The sequence below is a fragment of the Schistocerca nitens genome, chromosome 1 (assembly GCF_023898315.1).
Source record: "Schistocerca nitens isolate TAMUIC-IGC-003100 chromosome 1, iqSchNite1.1, whole genome shotgun sequence".
Lineage (NCBI taxonomy): Eukaryota > Metazoa > Arthropoda > Insecta > Orthoptera > Acrididae > Schistocerca > Schistocerca nitens.
Window position 1 is genome coordinate 509,870,785 of NC_064614.1, and position 16,679 is coordinate 509,887,463.

The following is a 16,679-nucleotide window of genomic DNA, read 5'->3' on the forward strand; positions in this document are numbered from 1 at the left end:
AGTATTGAAAGTAGACTGCAAGAGGAGCAGTATGGTTTCAGACCGGGAAGATCAACAACGGACCTCATATTTGCGGTAAGGCAACTGCAGGAAAGGCACTATGAGTACGGGAAGGACTTAATCATGGCCTTTTTAGATATTGAGAAGGCGTATGACAGTATCTGTAGGGACAAGCTCTGGGATGTGCTGAACGCAAAAGGGATAGATGAAGAGATAACACGAAAAGTCAGAAAAATGTATGAGGGAAGTGAGAGTTGTGTGAAAGTGGGGAGGGAACGTACTGCATGGTTCAAGCTGGAAAATGGGCTGCGACAGGGAAGTGCACTTTCGCCTTTATTGTTTATTATTGTTATGGATGAAATCCTACAGCAAGTATCAGATGCAATTGGAGATCATAAAATGAAAGCAGTGCTTTTTGCCGATGACCTGATGTTATGGGGAAATTGCGAGAAGGAGGTGCAAGAGCAGTTAGATGTATGGGAGGCAACGGCAGCACAATATGGAATGCATTTCTCTGCAAAGAAAAGTGAAATAATTGTCACAACAAGGAAGAAGAATAGGCCAAATGTGGATATAACTTGTGGAGGGGAAAAATTACAAGTGGCAGAGAACTTCAAGTACCTGGGAAGCATGATTGAAAGTAAGGGAGGAAACGCAATGGAAATAAATGAAAGGTGCAGAAAAGCAGGGCAGTTCTACAAATGCATTAGGGGGCTTATTTGGAGCAAGGAGGTGCCACAGAAATCCAAGGGAATTATATACCGAACATACTTTGTCCCCATATTGACATACGGAAGTGAGACATGGGTAATGCACAAAAGCGACAAAAGTAGAATACAGGCTAGTGAAATGAAGTTCCAGAGGAGCAGGTTGAGTGTAACAAGACGAGACAGATTGCGAAATGTGTATGTGAGGGAAAGACTAAAGGAGGAACCAGTACAGGACAGGATAGAAAAATCAAGACTGCAGTGGTATGGACACATGAAGAGAATGGATGAGGGAAGAATTCCAAAGAGGATGTTTGATCTGCAACTGGAGGGGAAGAGGCCCAGAGGAAGACCAAGAGATAGATGGGTGAAGGGAGTGAAGGAATGTGTGACGAGAAGAGGAGAGAACTGGACGAAGGTGGAAGAGGGGGAATGGTGGAAAGACAGAACACGATGGAGAGGCTTGTGTTCCCGACAGACCCAGCCAGTGGCTGGAAACTGTCCAAGATGACGACGACGACTTTGGGTTTTATATTTATGCTCAACAAAAGAGATTACAAGACCATATAAAAAGTTTTCTGTACTCAAGTCAGAACAAGATGGTCACAGCCATTTGCAGAGGGCTCGACTTGGCAACTTTGCAAGCCTATTTCAACCATTTAGCAACGTGATTATGTAAGTATGTCTATGCCAGTGCCTCAGTGTTGTCACAGTTTCATAAAAGACTATGGTTTTGCGTGTACCCTTTTGTGCTTCACAGCTGAAAGCTGGCAACAGCAGTTCGAGTTATCAGTGATCATCTTACACTGACTTGACTATAGGCCATTACTAAAACAAAGAGCAATTGTCACTGGTGGGGGGGAAATGTAAATTTCTAAATAGTTATTATGGTTTGAGACTTCTCACACAATGATTTGCACTGTTAACACTGATCATTATCCTATGCTACTGCTGAAAATGAAGAGTTTTATACCTTGAAAGTAGAAGTTCCACAAACCGACAATGACCCTTGTCGGCAGCTATTGTCAGTGCTGTATCACGTGACGAAGGCACAGGTGGTGCATTTACATCAGCACCCTTGTCCAGTAGGACACGACCAACTTCGACATAGCCACCACTTGCAGCTTCCATTAGTGGTGTTAAACCTGTCTTTGCTCGATGCTCAACATTTGCCTTGCGATCCAGCAAAAGACTCACCACTTCATGTCGTCCTAGCAAAAGAAAGGCAAGTGTTTTAACTGACTTAATAACATCTTATGGTAACAACAACAACAACAACAACAACCACAGAATGTTAATTGATTTACAATAGCAAAAATGTGAATTTTCGAGGGACCAAACTGTTACCTTGGAAACATGCTAGTGTGAGGGCTGTGTTGCGATTAGTCTCAATTTGAGCATTGATGTCACTTCCCATGTCAAGCAGTAGTTTTACCGCAGCTGAAATAAGAATTAGCAAATCGGTTTAAAATATGCTGAACATGAACTAAATACTTAAGGTACAACACACACATTGTTTAAGTGCTTACCAGTATGGCCATTCATTGCAGCCAACATGAGAGGAGATATGCCTAGCTTGCTACCTGTGCGAGAGTTTATTTCTGCTCCATGCGCCAAAAGGAGCTTAATTATATTAACATATCCACCAGATGCCGCCAAACTTAGTGGCGTATAGTCTGAGACATTACGGTGTTCTTTATTAGCATTTCTTTGTAATAATAATTCCACGACCTGCAATATAACACAAGAGTACCATAAACCAGCCCTTACTCTTCAAACAGTATACATGAGGTGATTAAATTGTCTTATTATATTGTAATATTTTCAACAAACATGAGAAACTGAGACAATAAAACGGCTTACATTAAGTCATACTTTTTCAGTCATCATCGTTTTCAGAAACCTAACGTAGAAGATGGGCAACAATTACAAAATAAATATGGAGATTTGGTGATACACCTTTGACAGTAGTTTCACAAACATAAATCACAAAAAACGAAGTCTGCCGCTTTTATTCCAAACCACCTACTCTGAAATAATATTTAATACATTCATCATGATGCAAACCATGTGTCATGTTGTTGATACTAGATTTTTTTGAAACAAACATCTGGAAACAGTGAAGAACAAATGCGCAGATCGATGAAGTCACATCAGTAAATAATGCACAATATACAATGGGGTGACAAGTGTCATGGGACAGCGATATACACATACACAGATTGCAGTAATATCGCATACACATGGAATCAAAGGTCAGTGCATTGGTGGAGCTGTCATTTACACTCAGGTGATTCACGTAAAAAGGATTCTGAAGCGATTATGGCTGCACAATCAGAATTAACAGACTTTGAATGCGGAATGGTAGCTGAAGCTAGACACAAGGGAAATTCCATTTCAGAAATTATGAGGGTGTTATATGTTCTGAGATCCAGTGTCAGCAGTGTGCCGACAATATCAAAATTTCACGCATTACCTTTCACCATGGACAACTAAGTGGCTGAGCGGCCTTCACTTAACAAGCTAGACCAGTGGTACTTGTGTAGAGCCGTCACTGCAACACTGCATGAAATAACCACAGAAATCAATGATGGACATAACTGACTTATCCACTATGATAATGTGGAAAAATTTGGCATTAATGGGCTATGGCGAAGACAACCGACTCGTGTGCCTTTGCTTATAGTAACCCATCATCTGCAGTGCCTCTCCTGGGCTTGTGACAATATTGGTTGGACCCCAGATGACTGGAAAACGGTCAACTGGTCAGACGAGTCCAGATTTCAGTTGGTAGTAGCCGAAGGTAAGATTCAAGTATGGTGCAGAACCCTGAAGTCATGGAACCAAGTTGTCACAAAGGCACTGAGCAAGCTTGTGGTGGCTCCATAATTGTGTGGGCTGTGTTTACATGGATCACTGACTGGAAATGATTATGTTCAGCTACTTTGATACCATTTGCAACCACTTGTCGACTTCGTGCTGGCAACACTTTTGCATTTATGGACACCGAGAGAGAGAGAGAGAGAGAGAGAGAGAGAGAGAGAGAGAGAGAGAGAGAGAGAGAGAGAGAGAGTGTTGTTACTTTTATCATCTCAGAGTAAAGCAGACTGGAATTTGGAAGTTCCAAACAAGTAGAAACGAAATTTTATTTCTATGTAAACTCTGAAACCAGTCAGATTGTAGTGAAAGTTGGCGGGCTTTTTTTTCAAGTGACACACAACATTCTCCAGATGGACAATTATTGTAAGAATATACACCTAGGTAATATTCTGAAGTACAGACAGGAACAAAAGTAACTGGTACACTTAGATCCAATAGGAAGAAGGTATCCAAGACAAGACTCAAGAAAGGTGAACTTTTAGGATATTGCCAAGAGCTGTTATGCTCGCAATGTGTCTTAGTGGTGAGCGTTGTTGTATGGCATGCTGCACGTCACTAGTTGAAACAACCATTAGCAATTATTTGTTATGAAGTACTTATTTTCAGAATTTTCTTTAAATATACTTTTTTATTTTCTGGAATGTTATATGTTTTTATAAATAACTGCACTTTCCATCTAGGAGACCAGTTCTGTTCTGGGTGTATGTTGGTGTTAGTAGTAAACATGCTTCCAGTTCGAAGTGTTTTACTTCTTTGACAGCCCTGCCTTTGGATTTGGACTATGTGGTTTTGACATGACACTAGTTGGAGAAGACACCAGTTTTAACTATTCAGATCTCTACCAATCTGCAAGACACAATGAGAGCCACTGTAGGGAGTGCGAATGACAGAAGCATGTGCCAAAATTACCTCAGTAGCATTTGTCACCAAACCACAGGCAGCAGAGACATTCCACCGAATTGGAACCAACCTCATGGGGAGTTTCCCCAACATCGACAAATGTAATCGATGGAGAATAAGCTGCAATGAATACGCCATCCACTATGCTGTCGCTGAAGTTGTGCCAACTACCAGAGATCTGGACATTGCAGAATATTTTGTAGAAGATATCATTTTCAATCATGGCACACCCTATGTGATTATCCCCAACCATTGAAAAGTTTTCGAGGCGAGGCTAGCATTACACGTAATTTCATGATGGGACATCACACACCGGTTGACAAATGCCTCCCATCTACAGAGAAAACAATAAGACATTGGACAATCAGCTCTCTAAGAACAAACCAAACACAAAGACTTCACTCGGTACTTGCTGCTCCATGGTCATGAGACTGAAACAACAACGGATACACTGCTATTTCAACTACACTACATTCAGAACAACTACGTGAAACATCTCGTCACCAGGAGCACAGAGCTAACACGGCTGGCTTGTGTATGGAACCTGCACACTTAGGAGAAAGACAGAATGCTGCAACACCAAGCATCGACCAGTGAGATACAGCCTAGGAACATTAGTTTGGATTTTTTGTGGCCTTAGGTAAAAGTAGGACTTGATAAAAGTTACTGAAGCACTACTTTGGAACACATCATATCTTTCGTCACTTTCGGATATCACATATGGAGTCAAGGATTGTGACTTCATCGAGAAGGCATAAGGGCAGACACATCACCCACGTTCTCTTTATGAAGCCCTGCTAAAATTCAGTGGTGCAGATCGACAATGAGAGTTTCAAGAAAACTGAAGATTCGCTCAGTGATGACAGCTTCAATGGGTGGGACTACCTCCAATGCTCATCAGCATGAAGAAGTTGTAACCACATGACAAGAACGTTGATGATCTTCCGAAGCTGCCATAGAGAAGACCATTGACGGGGTTCTGTGGCTGAGTTCAATGAGAATTTTTGAAACAGCAAGTTGCTGTTTCTCAAGGACAGACAGCAATGCTACGAGTTATGGTGTACACAGTGTGGCTTAATGGTTAGCATTCCTGGCTAGTGTGTGCTGTGGGATGCAAATTCTGCAAGCTTCTTGAAATATCTCATGTTTGGATCAGAAACTACAACTTTTTTTGATTGAAAGGAGAAAAAGGTGTAAAGCGCTATATGATGAAGTTTAGAAGGCTCATGCCTATTTCAGTTCACCATGTTTTTATTGTTTGGAATGCTAGTGACAAGACGAAGGAAGAAACACATGTCAGTTTCAAGCTGCTTCTTTTATCAGAACTGCTGGAAATTCGCAGGGCAGCTTGACCTCCATGTGAGCAATTTTTGAAACTGCTATGGTTGATAGTAAGTCATTTCATTGAGAAGATCCCACATAAAAAGGAAAGAAGTCAGCCTAAAAAGAAATGAGCAATATCCTGCAACAAAATGGGGAGACAAAAGGAAATGCCATTCTGATGTACAGATTATGGTGTAGGAATTTGTTTCGAAGATTTTTTTTTCTTTTTTCAAGGTATAACACACAATATAACTCAACTGAAACCAGCCAAAATGCAAAATCTTAAGCTAGTGAAACCAAAGCGTAAAGCACGAGAATGCATTTAAAGCAGGAATTAGATCTTTAAAAGTTACATCTTCAAAGAAAGAGAAATAATTATTTTACAATATTTCTGTAATTAATGTCTTTCCCCTGCAAGCTAAGCAGCAGTAAAAGTTGTGTTTTAAAACTAGTTAAAAGCACCGCCACTTAGTCTGTCCATTAGTGAATAATGTTTAGTCGTTTGTATGCGGACATAAGTTTAATAACAAAGTGTGTGTCTGACACACAAATTGATATTGTAACTGTCATGCACAAATATGACAAAAGCAGACATCAATTGAAAAATAACAGTTAAATCCTAAGAACTTGGACACACAAGGCCACTGTTGTCTCCGAACACCGCAGTCGGATCTCAGTGCCAGGAGACAACAGTGGCGATGTGTGTTTGTGAATTCCACTTCCGATGGAAGACTTAGCCCTAAAGCTGAATATTTCTAGCATTCTTTTTCATGTACATGTCTTCTGCAACTCAATGCCTCCTCTATCTGGTGAGTGCAATGTAGCCTTTAATATTGTTGTAAGTAAAAATTATACATACAACCAAAAATTGCCCCCCCCCCCCCCCCACACACACACACACAAACGCGCGCGTACGTGTACATACGTACACATTTGAGGGGGCAGGAGGGGGATGGGAGCACTGGTAACAGCTTGACTGTGTCTTTGTACTGCTTACGAATGAGCCATCATGTGAAACCAGTAGCAGTATACAAAATATAAGAAAAACAGCTCTTGTGGATTATTATAACAGCATGCAATTCATGTAATTTATTGAGGCTGCAGAACAGCATACACAAGAAATATTTATCTCAAAACAGTAAGTGTCACTGTAGCTCGCAATCTATGTATTTCTGATTATGTTCTGTTTCATATTACCTTGATTTGTAGTGTCTTAATACCTCTTTAGGAGTGGGAAATTAAAATTTATTATAGACACAATAAGAAAGTAGAATAAATATAAGTGAAATAAATTCAACAACTAATCAATTGTGAATAAGTAAAGCACATGAAGTGCATTAATATTACCTCGTAACGACCTCCTGAACAGGCAAGAGAGAGTGGTGTATCCTTAGTTCTCTCCGACTGGGCTTCTATCTCTGCACCATGATTTAACAGTATTTCTACTACTTTTTCATGTCCTGCTGTGGCTGCCAAAATTAATGGTGTGAATCCTTTCTTATCTCTGTGTTCTGGAATAAAATCATGCACATGTTCTGTTATAGAAGCATTTCATAACTATAAAACCATAATATGTGAAATTCAAGAACATAGGTAGCTGCGGCTTGCTCCTTGCGTAGCTGATATAACAGGGTATATACAAGGACAAGGAAAAAAAATACCAGATTTCCCGGTTAAAAAATGCACTTTTTTCCTGGGTAAAAATACACCTTCTCTGTGTTAAGTGGCAGTATACTTTCCCACAGAACCATAAAACTTATAAAACCTTTGAATGGCTAATGTTTTACACACCAGTGCACAACATCCTGGCACTTAAAAAAATAATAAAAATAAAAAATAAAAAAAAATTGGAAAGCTCTTTGATGTGCGGCAACATTACTTGCGTATTTTGGTATTGTGATACACTGCATATTTTTGTATTACAAAAGTATAAATTCGAATTCCACCACCACCACCACCAAACACAGCACATTAATTTTGGAAGCACTGAAATCGAGACTGTGATGCCCTTTTGTAAGTCAATCATAACTCATGTCATGTGATCTCACTTGCCAGTGACAGCAGATATGCAGAGCATACAAAACGTTATGCAGCCAGCCAATACTAGCAACATCACTGTTTAAGTAGCTCAAACACATGAATAGAAAAAGTTAATGGTTTTAATTAATATACATAGTGTAGCTACATGGAACGGCTAAGTTTTCACTATAATATTGATCTCCAAGATTAATAAGCTACAAGAGAAGCTAAGCTTTCACATGTAATCTGGTCTTTTTTGCATGTGTTGTATTTTAAGATACATCATACAAATGTGCCAGTAAAATTTAAAACAATGATAAATGTGTGTTGTTCTGGGCTCAAAGTTTATTAAAGTAGCTGGTCCTCAAAGTTTTAAGTTTCAAACGAGCGTCAAACATTGTGCGATTTAAGAAATTAATTGCACATTCTCATGCGTAACTTAATTCACCTTGTGTAAAAGGAAATTTACTTTGAAAGTAAATCTCTTAAAACCACCAGTCACAATATTTTCCCCAAGACCTATTAGAAACAGGCTCATTTCGGCAGGTGCCAGAGAGCACCATAAAACAGGTGTTACTGCTTGTGTGCGGCTATGATGGTGCAGGAAGCTCATACGTTCAGACATATAAAGCATTAAGAGATCTTACCTTTCCAGAGGATACCGTAAGAGCATCGGGAATTTCATAAACCATACTTAAATCCATAATTCGGCTTTAAGTGCACATTCGTATGTCCAGATTTTCAATGAAGTAGGTCCCAACTTAACATTAAGGTTCTCAAGATGTACGTTTTCTTGGAGTACCACTACTGTAATATCTCATGTTTGGTACCTTATTATGGCATAATGTCATACATGCCAGAAGATGAAAACATGCACTTGAAATTCAGCGAACAGTTGGAACTGGCCTATACTGTGGAACGAAACACTTCATTCCAAATGAATGAGTGCCTCAGCAGAAAAGATTAATAAAAAGCCAAATTTCTTTAGCAAATTGACAAATGGCTTCATTGTTCTGTAAAGCCATTAATGCTTGACTGATAAAAACATGGAAATAAAATAAAATAAAATCAGTAAACTGAAACTAATAACATATTTCTGCCTTCTGTAATTACGTGATGTGTTTTAATCAACTTGATAGTCCCAGTCACAGAAATCCATTTTGTTTCTACTTGATGTGGGAGCTGCAAACGAAGAGGAAACCGCAAAATCACTAAATGTAAACACGGGTCACGTACATATTAACCCCACCACACTCACTACAACTTAAGACTGCTCTGTGCGAATCTGGCAGCTTGTGCATGTCCGAAAAATTTTCCAGTTAACATCTGGCTTCAAGTGGCCAGAAGTGGGAGAATTTATTGCTCATATGCGACGGAACTGCGCACGCATATTATCCCTCTGGCAACTGCTCAAACGAACCTAATGTAAACAATTGTGAAGTCACACTTATCTGAAGCAGTTTGTTGTTACGAAGTATTGCATAGTCTTTGTCCTAACACCTTTGACACATTTTGCTTTTGGCAGACGTTTGTGTGTGTGTGTGTGTGTGTGTGTGTGTGTGTGTGTGTGTGTGTGTTTTTGTTGTAAACGATGCATTTCCTTTGCAACAGAGTTTTTTTTTCCTTCGGGTTTTCCCCCTCTCGTTTACATTTTATTGCTGCAGCAATATTCTGCAGTAGTGGTATACAGCAACATACTTTGTTGGAGTATCAGTTCTTACCAGTCAAAAATCACAAAAATTTAACTGACAATGGAAAATTCTCTGAATTCCAAAAAATTACTAGTTTTTTCCCAGTTTTCTCCCGGATGAAAAAATTACCAGGTTTTTCCCAGATTTCCCGGTTGTCCCGGGTGTATACACCCTGTATAAAAAAGGAGTACAGACCGAACTTACAATTACTTTGTGATCAACATTTCATCAAGTTGAGTAGTATGGGCAATGTATTGGCCAGCCACATTTCTTTCTCCGGTCCACATTCTGTGTTGCTTGTTTAGAGAACATAGGCAGAGAGTGAAGTAAGTTCCGTGGTGTGGAGTGGGGAGAGAAGCTGAACGTGTTTTCTACATTGTCAGTTGCTGCTTTATGTAAGGTGTGATTGAAAAGTAACGCAACTGTGTTTGTACAAGAAAATCTACTGATCCAAATCATATAATCTATTAAAATTCTTCAAAATAATTGCCTTGAGCAGCAATACACTTCTTCCAGCAATTCCTCCATGCCTGGTACAGTTCAGGAAAGTGGTGATAAATTTCCTTTAGATCACATGACGTTGCCTTTTGGATGTACTCAATGGTTATCAAAACAGCACCTCTTCATCATGGTTTTGATGTGCGGAAACAGGAAGTAGTCTGAAGGTGCCATGTCAGGACTGCACAGAGGCTGCAGCAGCACTGCCAATTTGCACTTTGTTAGGAATTCCTGAATCAACAGAGCGGTGTAGCGTGGCACGTTGTCCTTATGCAGCGCCTACATTGATGTGGGCATGCGCCTTGTGGGGGTGATGCAACGTGCTAATCATTTTGACACTGCGAGGTAGTAAGCTGCATTCACAGTCATTCATTGTGGCATGATCTCTGAATGTATGAAGCCTTTCGTGTTGAAGTAGGTGATGAGCATGGTTTTCATTTTCAATTTGCTCATTCTTGCTTGGGATTGGGAGACATGGGAGTGTGCCACTTTGAGCATTGGCACTTCGTTTCTTGGTCATACCCAAAAACCCATATCACATCACTGATTAAACTGTCTAAAAACCTGGGTCTCTTTCCACCCGTTCAGCAAGTTCTGTCACGATCCCCAAATGGTTGCACTTCCGGTCGTCACTCAATACTTTTGGAACCAATTTGGAACTCACTTTAAGCCTGTACAAATCATTGGTAATGATGTTAAACACAGTCCCATATGACATGTTTACCTCATCCGCTAGCCACGAAACACTCAATGTCTGTTGGCATTCAGCAAGGCAAGCACAAGGGTCACCTTATTGTGCATTGGACTTGTTGATGGTCATCCAGAGTGGACTTCGCCAGTAACCTCCTCTTGGGCCTCATTAAATAGTTTTAGCCACCTGGAAATTTGCAAGTAAGATATGGCAGACTCCCCACGGGCTTCTTTAATCATTTTGTAAGTTTCAGCCAGAGGTATTTGAGTTTTGAAAGAAACTTGATGGAATAGCGTTGCTCCAAAGTTGACTGTCTCTTGCACATTGACAAAAGCCTTGAACAAGGATTTGCGCAAACCATCATACAGATGCTTTCACAGCTCGTAGCAGATGGCAGAGCTGGAAAGCTGATACGCCCTCTGCCATTCCCCGCTATTGGGGTAGCGCTCACCCGAATACAAGCATCAGGAAACAGCCAACTGCATTACTTTTTTGGTCACACTTTGTACATGTAAAAACACTGGGCAAGTGTGAACAGGACTCAATATCTGGAGGTCCTGTACAAACTTAATAATGTACACAGATAATAAGTTCTTGTGGCTCAATGGCCTGGTGCAACTCTTTCTATTGGACACCAACATTAATACTTGCATGTCCTTAACCTACCCCAACTGGGGAAAGAGGACCAACAGTATAATGTGGAACCCAAACCATGTGTTGTTTCTGGCGACTCCTCACTGTTGACAGCTGGGTTAAAATAAATACTGAAACGTCCATGGTTCGACAGATTTGATCCCGCAACATGTCTATTTCCAGGTGTGCACTATTCTGCTAGACCACTAACTCCTAAGTATATATATAGTTAACCTATATGTGCTGATGAGTGTGTTTCCGAGTATCAAGAATGTGACATATGTGGCCATACCTTATGACTGCATTGACTCAGATGCTTAAATATTTACACCATCAAGAGGGCATAGACTTCAGTATATGACATACGTTTCAACTGATACCTGTTTCTGAGAAAGTGGTGTTAACAGGCAGGCAGACAGACAGACAGAGACAGACAGACAGACAGACTGAAGGACAACAAAGTGATCTTCCAAGTGTTACATTTTTATTGATTGCAGTGTGGAACCCTAAAAATGATGATTACATGTATAAAATGATGCTACACCTGTTCTTGAAGTAGTTACTTTAGTAAACATTTTTGGTTTGGTATGAACAAATGAAAATGACATTTTCGGATTCCTGTTTTCTTCACTACACAGGCTGACATTTATGATAAAGAAACTACCAGGTGTAGCAGTACGAAACTGGAATTTGATTGCAATAATTACACATCTTGTTTGAAACTGATAAACAATATTTTATTCAAAATAATCTCCTCTGCTACTTACATGTCTCTCCCATCTCTCTGGCAGGCTATGAGTGCCACACAAAACAGTTCTTATGACAATCGGACAGAGCCAAGTCTGGAGAATAAGTCACATGCACTAGTATTTCCCAACAGAATGCCTTGATTGTTTCCCTGACCCGTTTTGCTATGTGTGATAGGGAATTATCCTGGATCAATATCACTGTCTCACCTTTTTCCATATTCTCTTCTTTCCAAATTGATTTGGTCTTGCAGTGGATGTCAATGGTTTTACTAGATTCACCCACAATTTACGAGGCTTGGGATTCTCAAAATATATCCATTTTTCATCACCTGTCACTATCTGATGGAGAAACCAGCTTCTTTCGTATCTGGCGAGCAGCTTTACAAAAGTGGTCTTTCGATTGATTTGCTGTCTTTCACTTAGTTAAAGCAGAACCCATTTTCCCACAGCTTTCAACCGAAGAGAAATGGCTTTTTTCATCACATTCAATTGTTCTGCGAGTTAGTGTTGCGTTTGATTATGATCTTCATCTAATAAGGCCTGCAATTCGTTGTCTTCGAACTTCTTGGTGGTTAACCCACACTCATTGTTTCTCATGTCAATATCACCACTTTTGAATTTTCTGAACCACTCAAAACACTGTTTTCCCCAGACCATGTTAGCCATAAGCTTCAACAAGCATTCAATGAGATTCTACAGCAGTTTTCTTCAAATGATAACAGAAACCCAATGCCGTCTGCAAATCATAGCTCACAGACACAAAACTCTACATGTTTATGGGCTTGAAACAGATACCGATGTATGAAACTTCGGTTACTTTGTGTTGACATTTGTCGTAAGCCATTACAGGAAGCAGATTGTGCTGCAGGTGCTGTCTCTCAGGCCCTTCACTGAATGGCTAGCACCATCTACAGGGAAATTCCGGTTTCACACTTCCACACCTGGTATAAAGTCACAAAATTATATTATTTCTCATCATACAGTCACACTTCACAGCTCTGGGTGCCCCCCACGGTCTGGTGGAGGTCCTAGGTTTGATTGCTGGTAAACTTTACAGACTTTTCTGTGGCAGCAAGGCCTGGAACAGTGTCCACACATTCTTATGAGACCAAGTGACAAATTGCTGAATAAAACACCAGAAGAACTGACATGCAAGTTGCTGAACTAGCATCAAATCTAAAGCCTTGCACTAGGCCGGGAGTAGGAAACAAAATGTGGTTGCTAGATACTTTACATTTGGTGCTCTAAGGGCCATATGATGCTGCATAAAAAATGCAGCCAATGTATTAAATTATTTTTAAAGCTGGAAGAACAGCCAATCTTCACTCCAATATGAAATAAATATGTTTTAAATAGTAGCAGCACGCCAGTCCTTATTGAGCTTAAAGCTTTCCTCCTATTTTATATTTAATTTGCTGAATTTCATTTCGTCTGACATTTATCAACTCACTCAGAATCTAATTCTACACTGCATTAACAGGTACTTTCATACCACTTAGGAGTTGACTGAAAACAGGCTACTGCATGTCCAGCAGCTCTTATCTACAGCTAACCAACCCTGATATTTCTGAACACAACTGCTATTCAGAAAGTAAGATTTAATCAGTCAGTCATGAAATGTAAACCACAGTGAAATTCGAAACTTATTTATTTGCAATGGTTTGCCACACCTTCCAGCTACTTCTCTACATAGCTGACTTCAACATCCATTGTAGCACTGTACCAGCTTTCTAATACCCTCCTCATAGAAGGCAGATGCATGTGCCTTCCACCACTTCTCTATGCTGGTCCGCAGTGAGTTGTCTGTGCCAAAACGTTGTCTCCTTTGAGCAGAGAGAAACATCAGAGGGCACCAAGTCTGGGCTGTTTGGAGGGTGATCAAATGCTTCCAATCGAAAACGCTGCAGTGGGGTACTCTTTGTCCCAGCAGTGTGCGGCCGAGAGATGTCATGCATTTCCTTCTTCATGTCAAGCACATTTTGTATTAAATCAGCCAAAACCCTGCAGTGGGCACCTGTACTTGGCAGGAGACACCTTTCTTCTAGTATATTTATGTGCTCACTGTGTGTTCAGAATCGAAAAGAGTGACACTGTGTGATCCACAGGCATTGTAGGGACAACACCCACCACATCTGCGCAAAGCTTCATCAGATTTTCACTGTCGTTTCCAGTTTGTGACCTATTCGACCTTACTTTCCAAATAGCCCTTTTATGTTTAAGATATCAAAACAAGGTCTTTGGAAGATGTTGATACACAAAGAGAAAGGCATTTCACTATTTGCTAACTTTTTTTAAAAGTCTAGTGAGATACGGACTAAACAGCAGACTACTGCAAAGAGGTTAGTGACAAGCAGTCAGTTAAAGATGGCAGACTTGCTACTGGAGGGTATCTGACAAGAAGAAGATCTGACCAAGGCACTGTCCAAAGAGGACATTCATTAAGAAATGTGTCCCACATATGGTGAACGCTGTACTTCACAGAAAGCTATGTTCAGATAAACACAGGATTTTGCAAGGATCCTACAGCTTTACATGCAGTATTATTTACTTCTCTTTGGTATTTTCTAAATATCTGAGTTAGGCCCAGTTGGTCAGCAGTGACACTGAGATACAGATACATTTCAATGCACGTGTTTGGATGTAACTGGGATAAAATTGCATTCACTTTGAGAACATGTTCAATTATTTTCTTTACATCTGAAATTTCAGGGTGAAGGAGTTTGCTATGTGTTGTGGTACATGGGATTATTTGAAGGAGGAACAGTTCCAATAATAAATTTTGTGAATCTCATTAATTGTTATCCATTAAGTCCTTTATAGCTTTTGCATAATATAGTATTGAAGTAATGTGTATGAATGGCTGAATGGAGAAATGGATGTGGAAAAGACTAACACTTTTACTAATTCAACAAAGAATGATACATAACAAACAAGGAGTGCCCTAGTTGCCCTCTGGAGATTTTCAGTGATTCCACATTGCAAGATTGGAAGAATAATGTATGGAAATTGTCATGACAATTTATAACGTAACATGAACCCTCTGATTTCCTCACAGAACTGCATAGTCAATGATCTTAGGCACTTGAATTTTCATAAAGTTTGTGCAAGTTTGGTTCCTCAAGGATTGACTAGAGCACAAATGAAACAAAATGTTCATGTCCATGCAGCACTTCATGTGTTTCAATAAAACAGTTAAATTCCTAATGCAGACCATTACCACGGATAAGGCGGGGATTCCTCAGCAGCAGCCTCAGTCAAAGCAACCTTCTACGTAATAAAGACATAAATGCTCCAAAAAATTAAGGAGCTAATGATTGTATGGGCACAGGAGATTATAATGACTGCATTGAAATACTTAAATAATCATGTAAGTTCCCCTCCATAGTTATCAGCATAAATGGCTGTCATGCAGAGGATTTGCATGTGATTCCCTGTTCTGTCAAGCATTTTTCCTTGCTTGGAGGGCTGGTATGGTGTGCACTCAGTTCGTGGTGCTAAATGAGGAGCTACTTTAACAAGTAGTAGTGACTCCACGGTCCAGAGAGTCAGCAAAATCGCCAGGAGAGCGGTGTGCTGACCATATGCCCCTCCATGCACTTCTTTACCTTTGTAGAAAAATGATTCTTATATTTTTCAGTAGTATCTTTGTAATTTTAAAGTTAGTGAACCATAATTCAAAATTTCTTCCTTCATTGACGTTATAGCCTTTATTATGTATCCTTCATGGCTTTCTCAAAAGTTTCTTGTAAATCTACATGGCCGCAAACATTACAGTAACACAGCAATAATTACTGTCTGAAATGGTGTAAAGTTCTACAAAAACACACTATTGCCAAAAGTGTTTTAAATTAAGTAACTAACTTACCTATATCAGCTCCACGTGAAAGCAGCAGTTCAACAAGTTCCTCATGACCACCGGCACAGGCTAGCGTTAGTGCTGTATCATGGTTACTATCAGTCTCTGAATCAACATCCATACAGGAGAAAGGAGCTTGGGGGCACTGAGGTGTGCCCCCAGAAGTTGTTCTTGACCCCATAGCTGTTGAAGCTGCAGCTACTCCCGAAACACATGCACCATTACACTCTTGCGCCACAACCTCACCTGAAACAATGTAAATTAAGTTTTATCACTGAGAAACTTTTCATATTGGTAGCACAAACATTACAAATAACAATTTGTAATGGCCTTTAAATTGTTTAGCCTATGCCCTAATATTGCTAGTAGTGTGATGAGGGGTCATCTAGAAATGAAAAGACGATTGAAATTACTGTACTCAGGCACACTAAGGTGTTTCATTTTCAGAAGCGAAACTGATTGCTGTAGTACTGCAGAATTTCCTTTGGTGTGACAGTTTTGGCAAAAGTAATGCCTTCATGCTTTTTACGTACAGGGCTATTCTAAAACAAGGAACAGATTTCAAACTACAAAATATAGACATACAATTCCAATGTTCATGGAAAGAGGAAAGTATAAATTTTTATGTATTCAATATGAGTACCATATATTACATGACTAATATCAAAAGTGTCATTTCCTGTCACATACAAAACAGTGGTCTCTCGTTATCAAATTCACAGCTTCAACAAT

At 39.8% G+C, this 16,679-nt stretch overlaps 1 protein-coding gene across 1 annotated transcript in view; it reads right to left on the minus strand.

The window, feature by feature from the left end:
* LOC126253159 (ankyrin repeat and KH domain-containing protein 1) overlaps positions 1-16,679 on the minus strand; it is a 241,908-nt gene that overhangs the window by 77,800 nt on the left and 147,429 nt on the right. Inside the window, exons 24-28 of the mRNA XM_049954320.1 lie at positions 15,957-16,193; positions 7,158-7,321; positions 2,237-2,438; positions 2,055-2,147; positions 1,681-1,918 (exon numbers count right to left, since the gene is read on the minus strand). Coding sequence (XP_049810277.1) covers positions 1,681-1,918; positions 2,055-2,147; positions 2,237-2,438; positions 7,158-7,321; positions 15,957-16,193 — 934 coding nt within the window. The remainder of the gene's footprint in view (positions 1-1,680; positions 1,919-2,054; positions 2,148-2,236; positions 2,439-7,157; positions 7,322-15,956; positions 16,194-16,679) is intronic.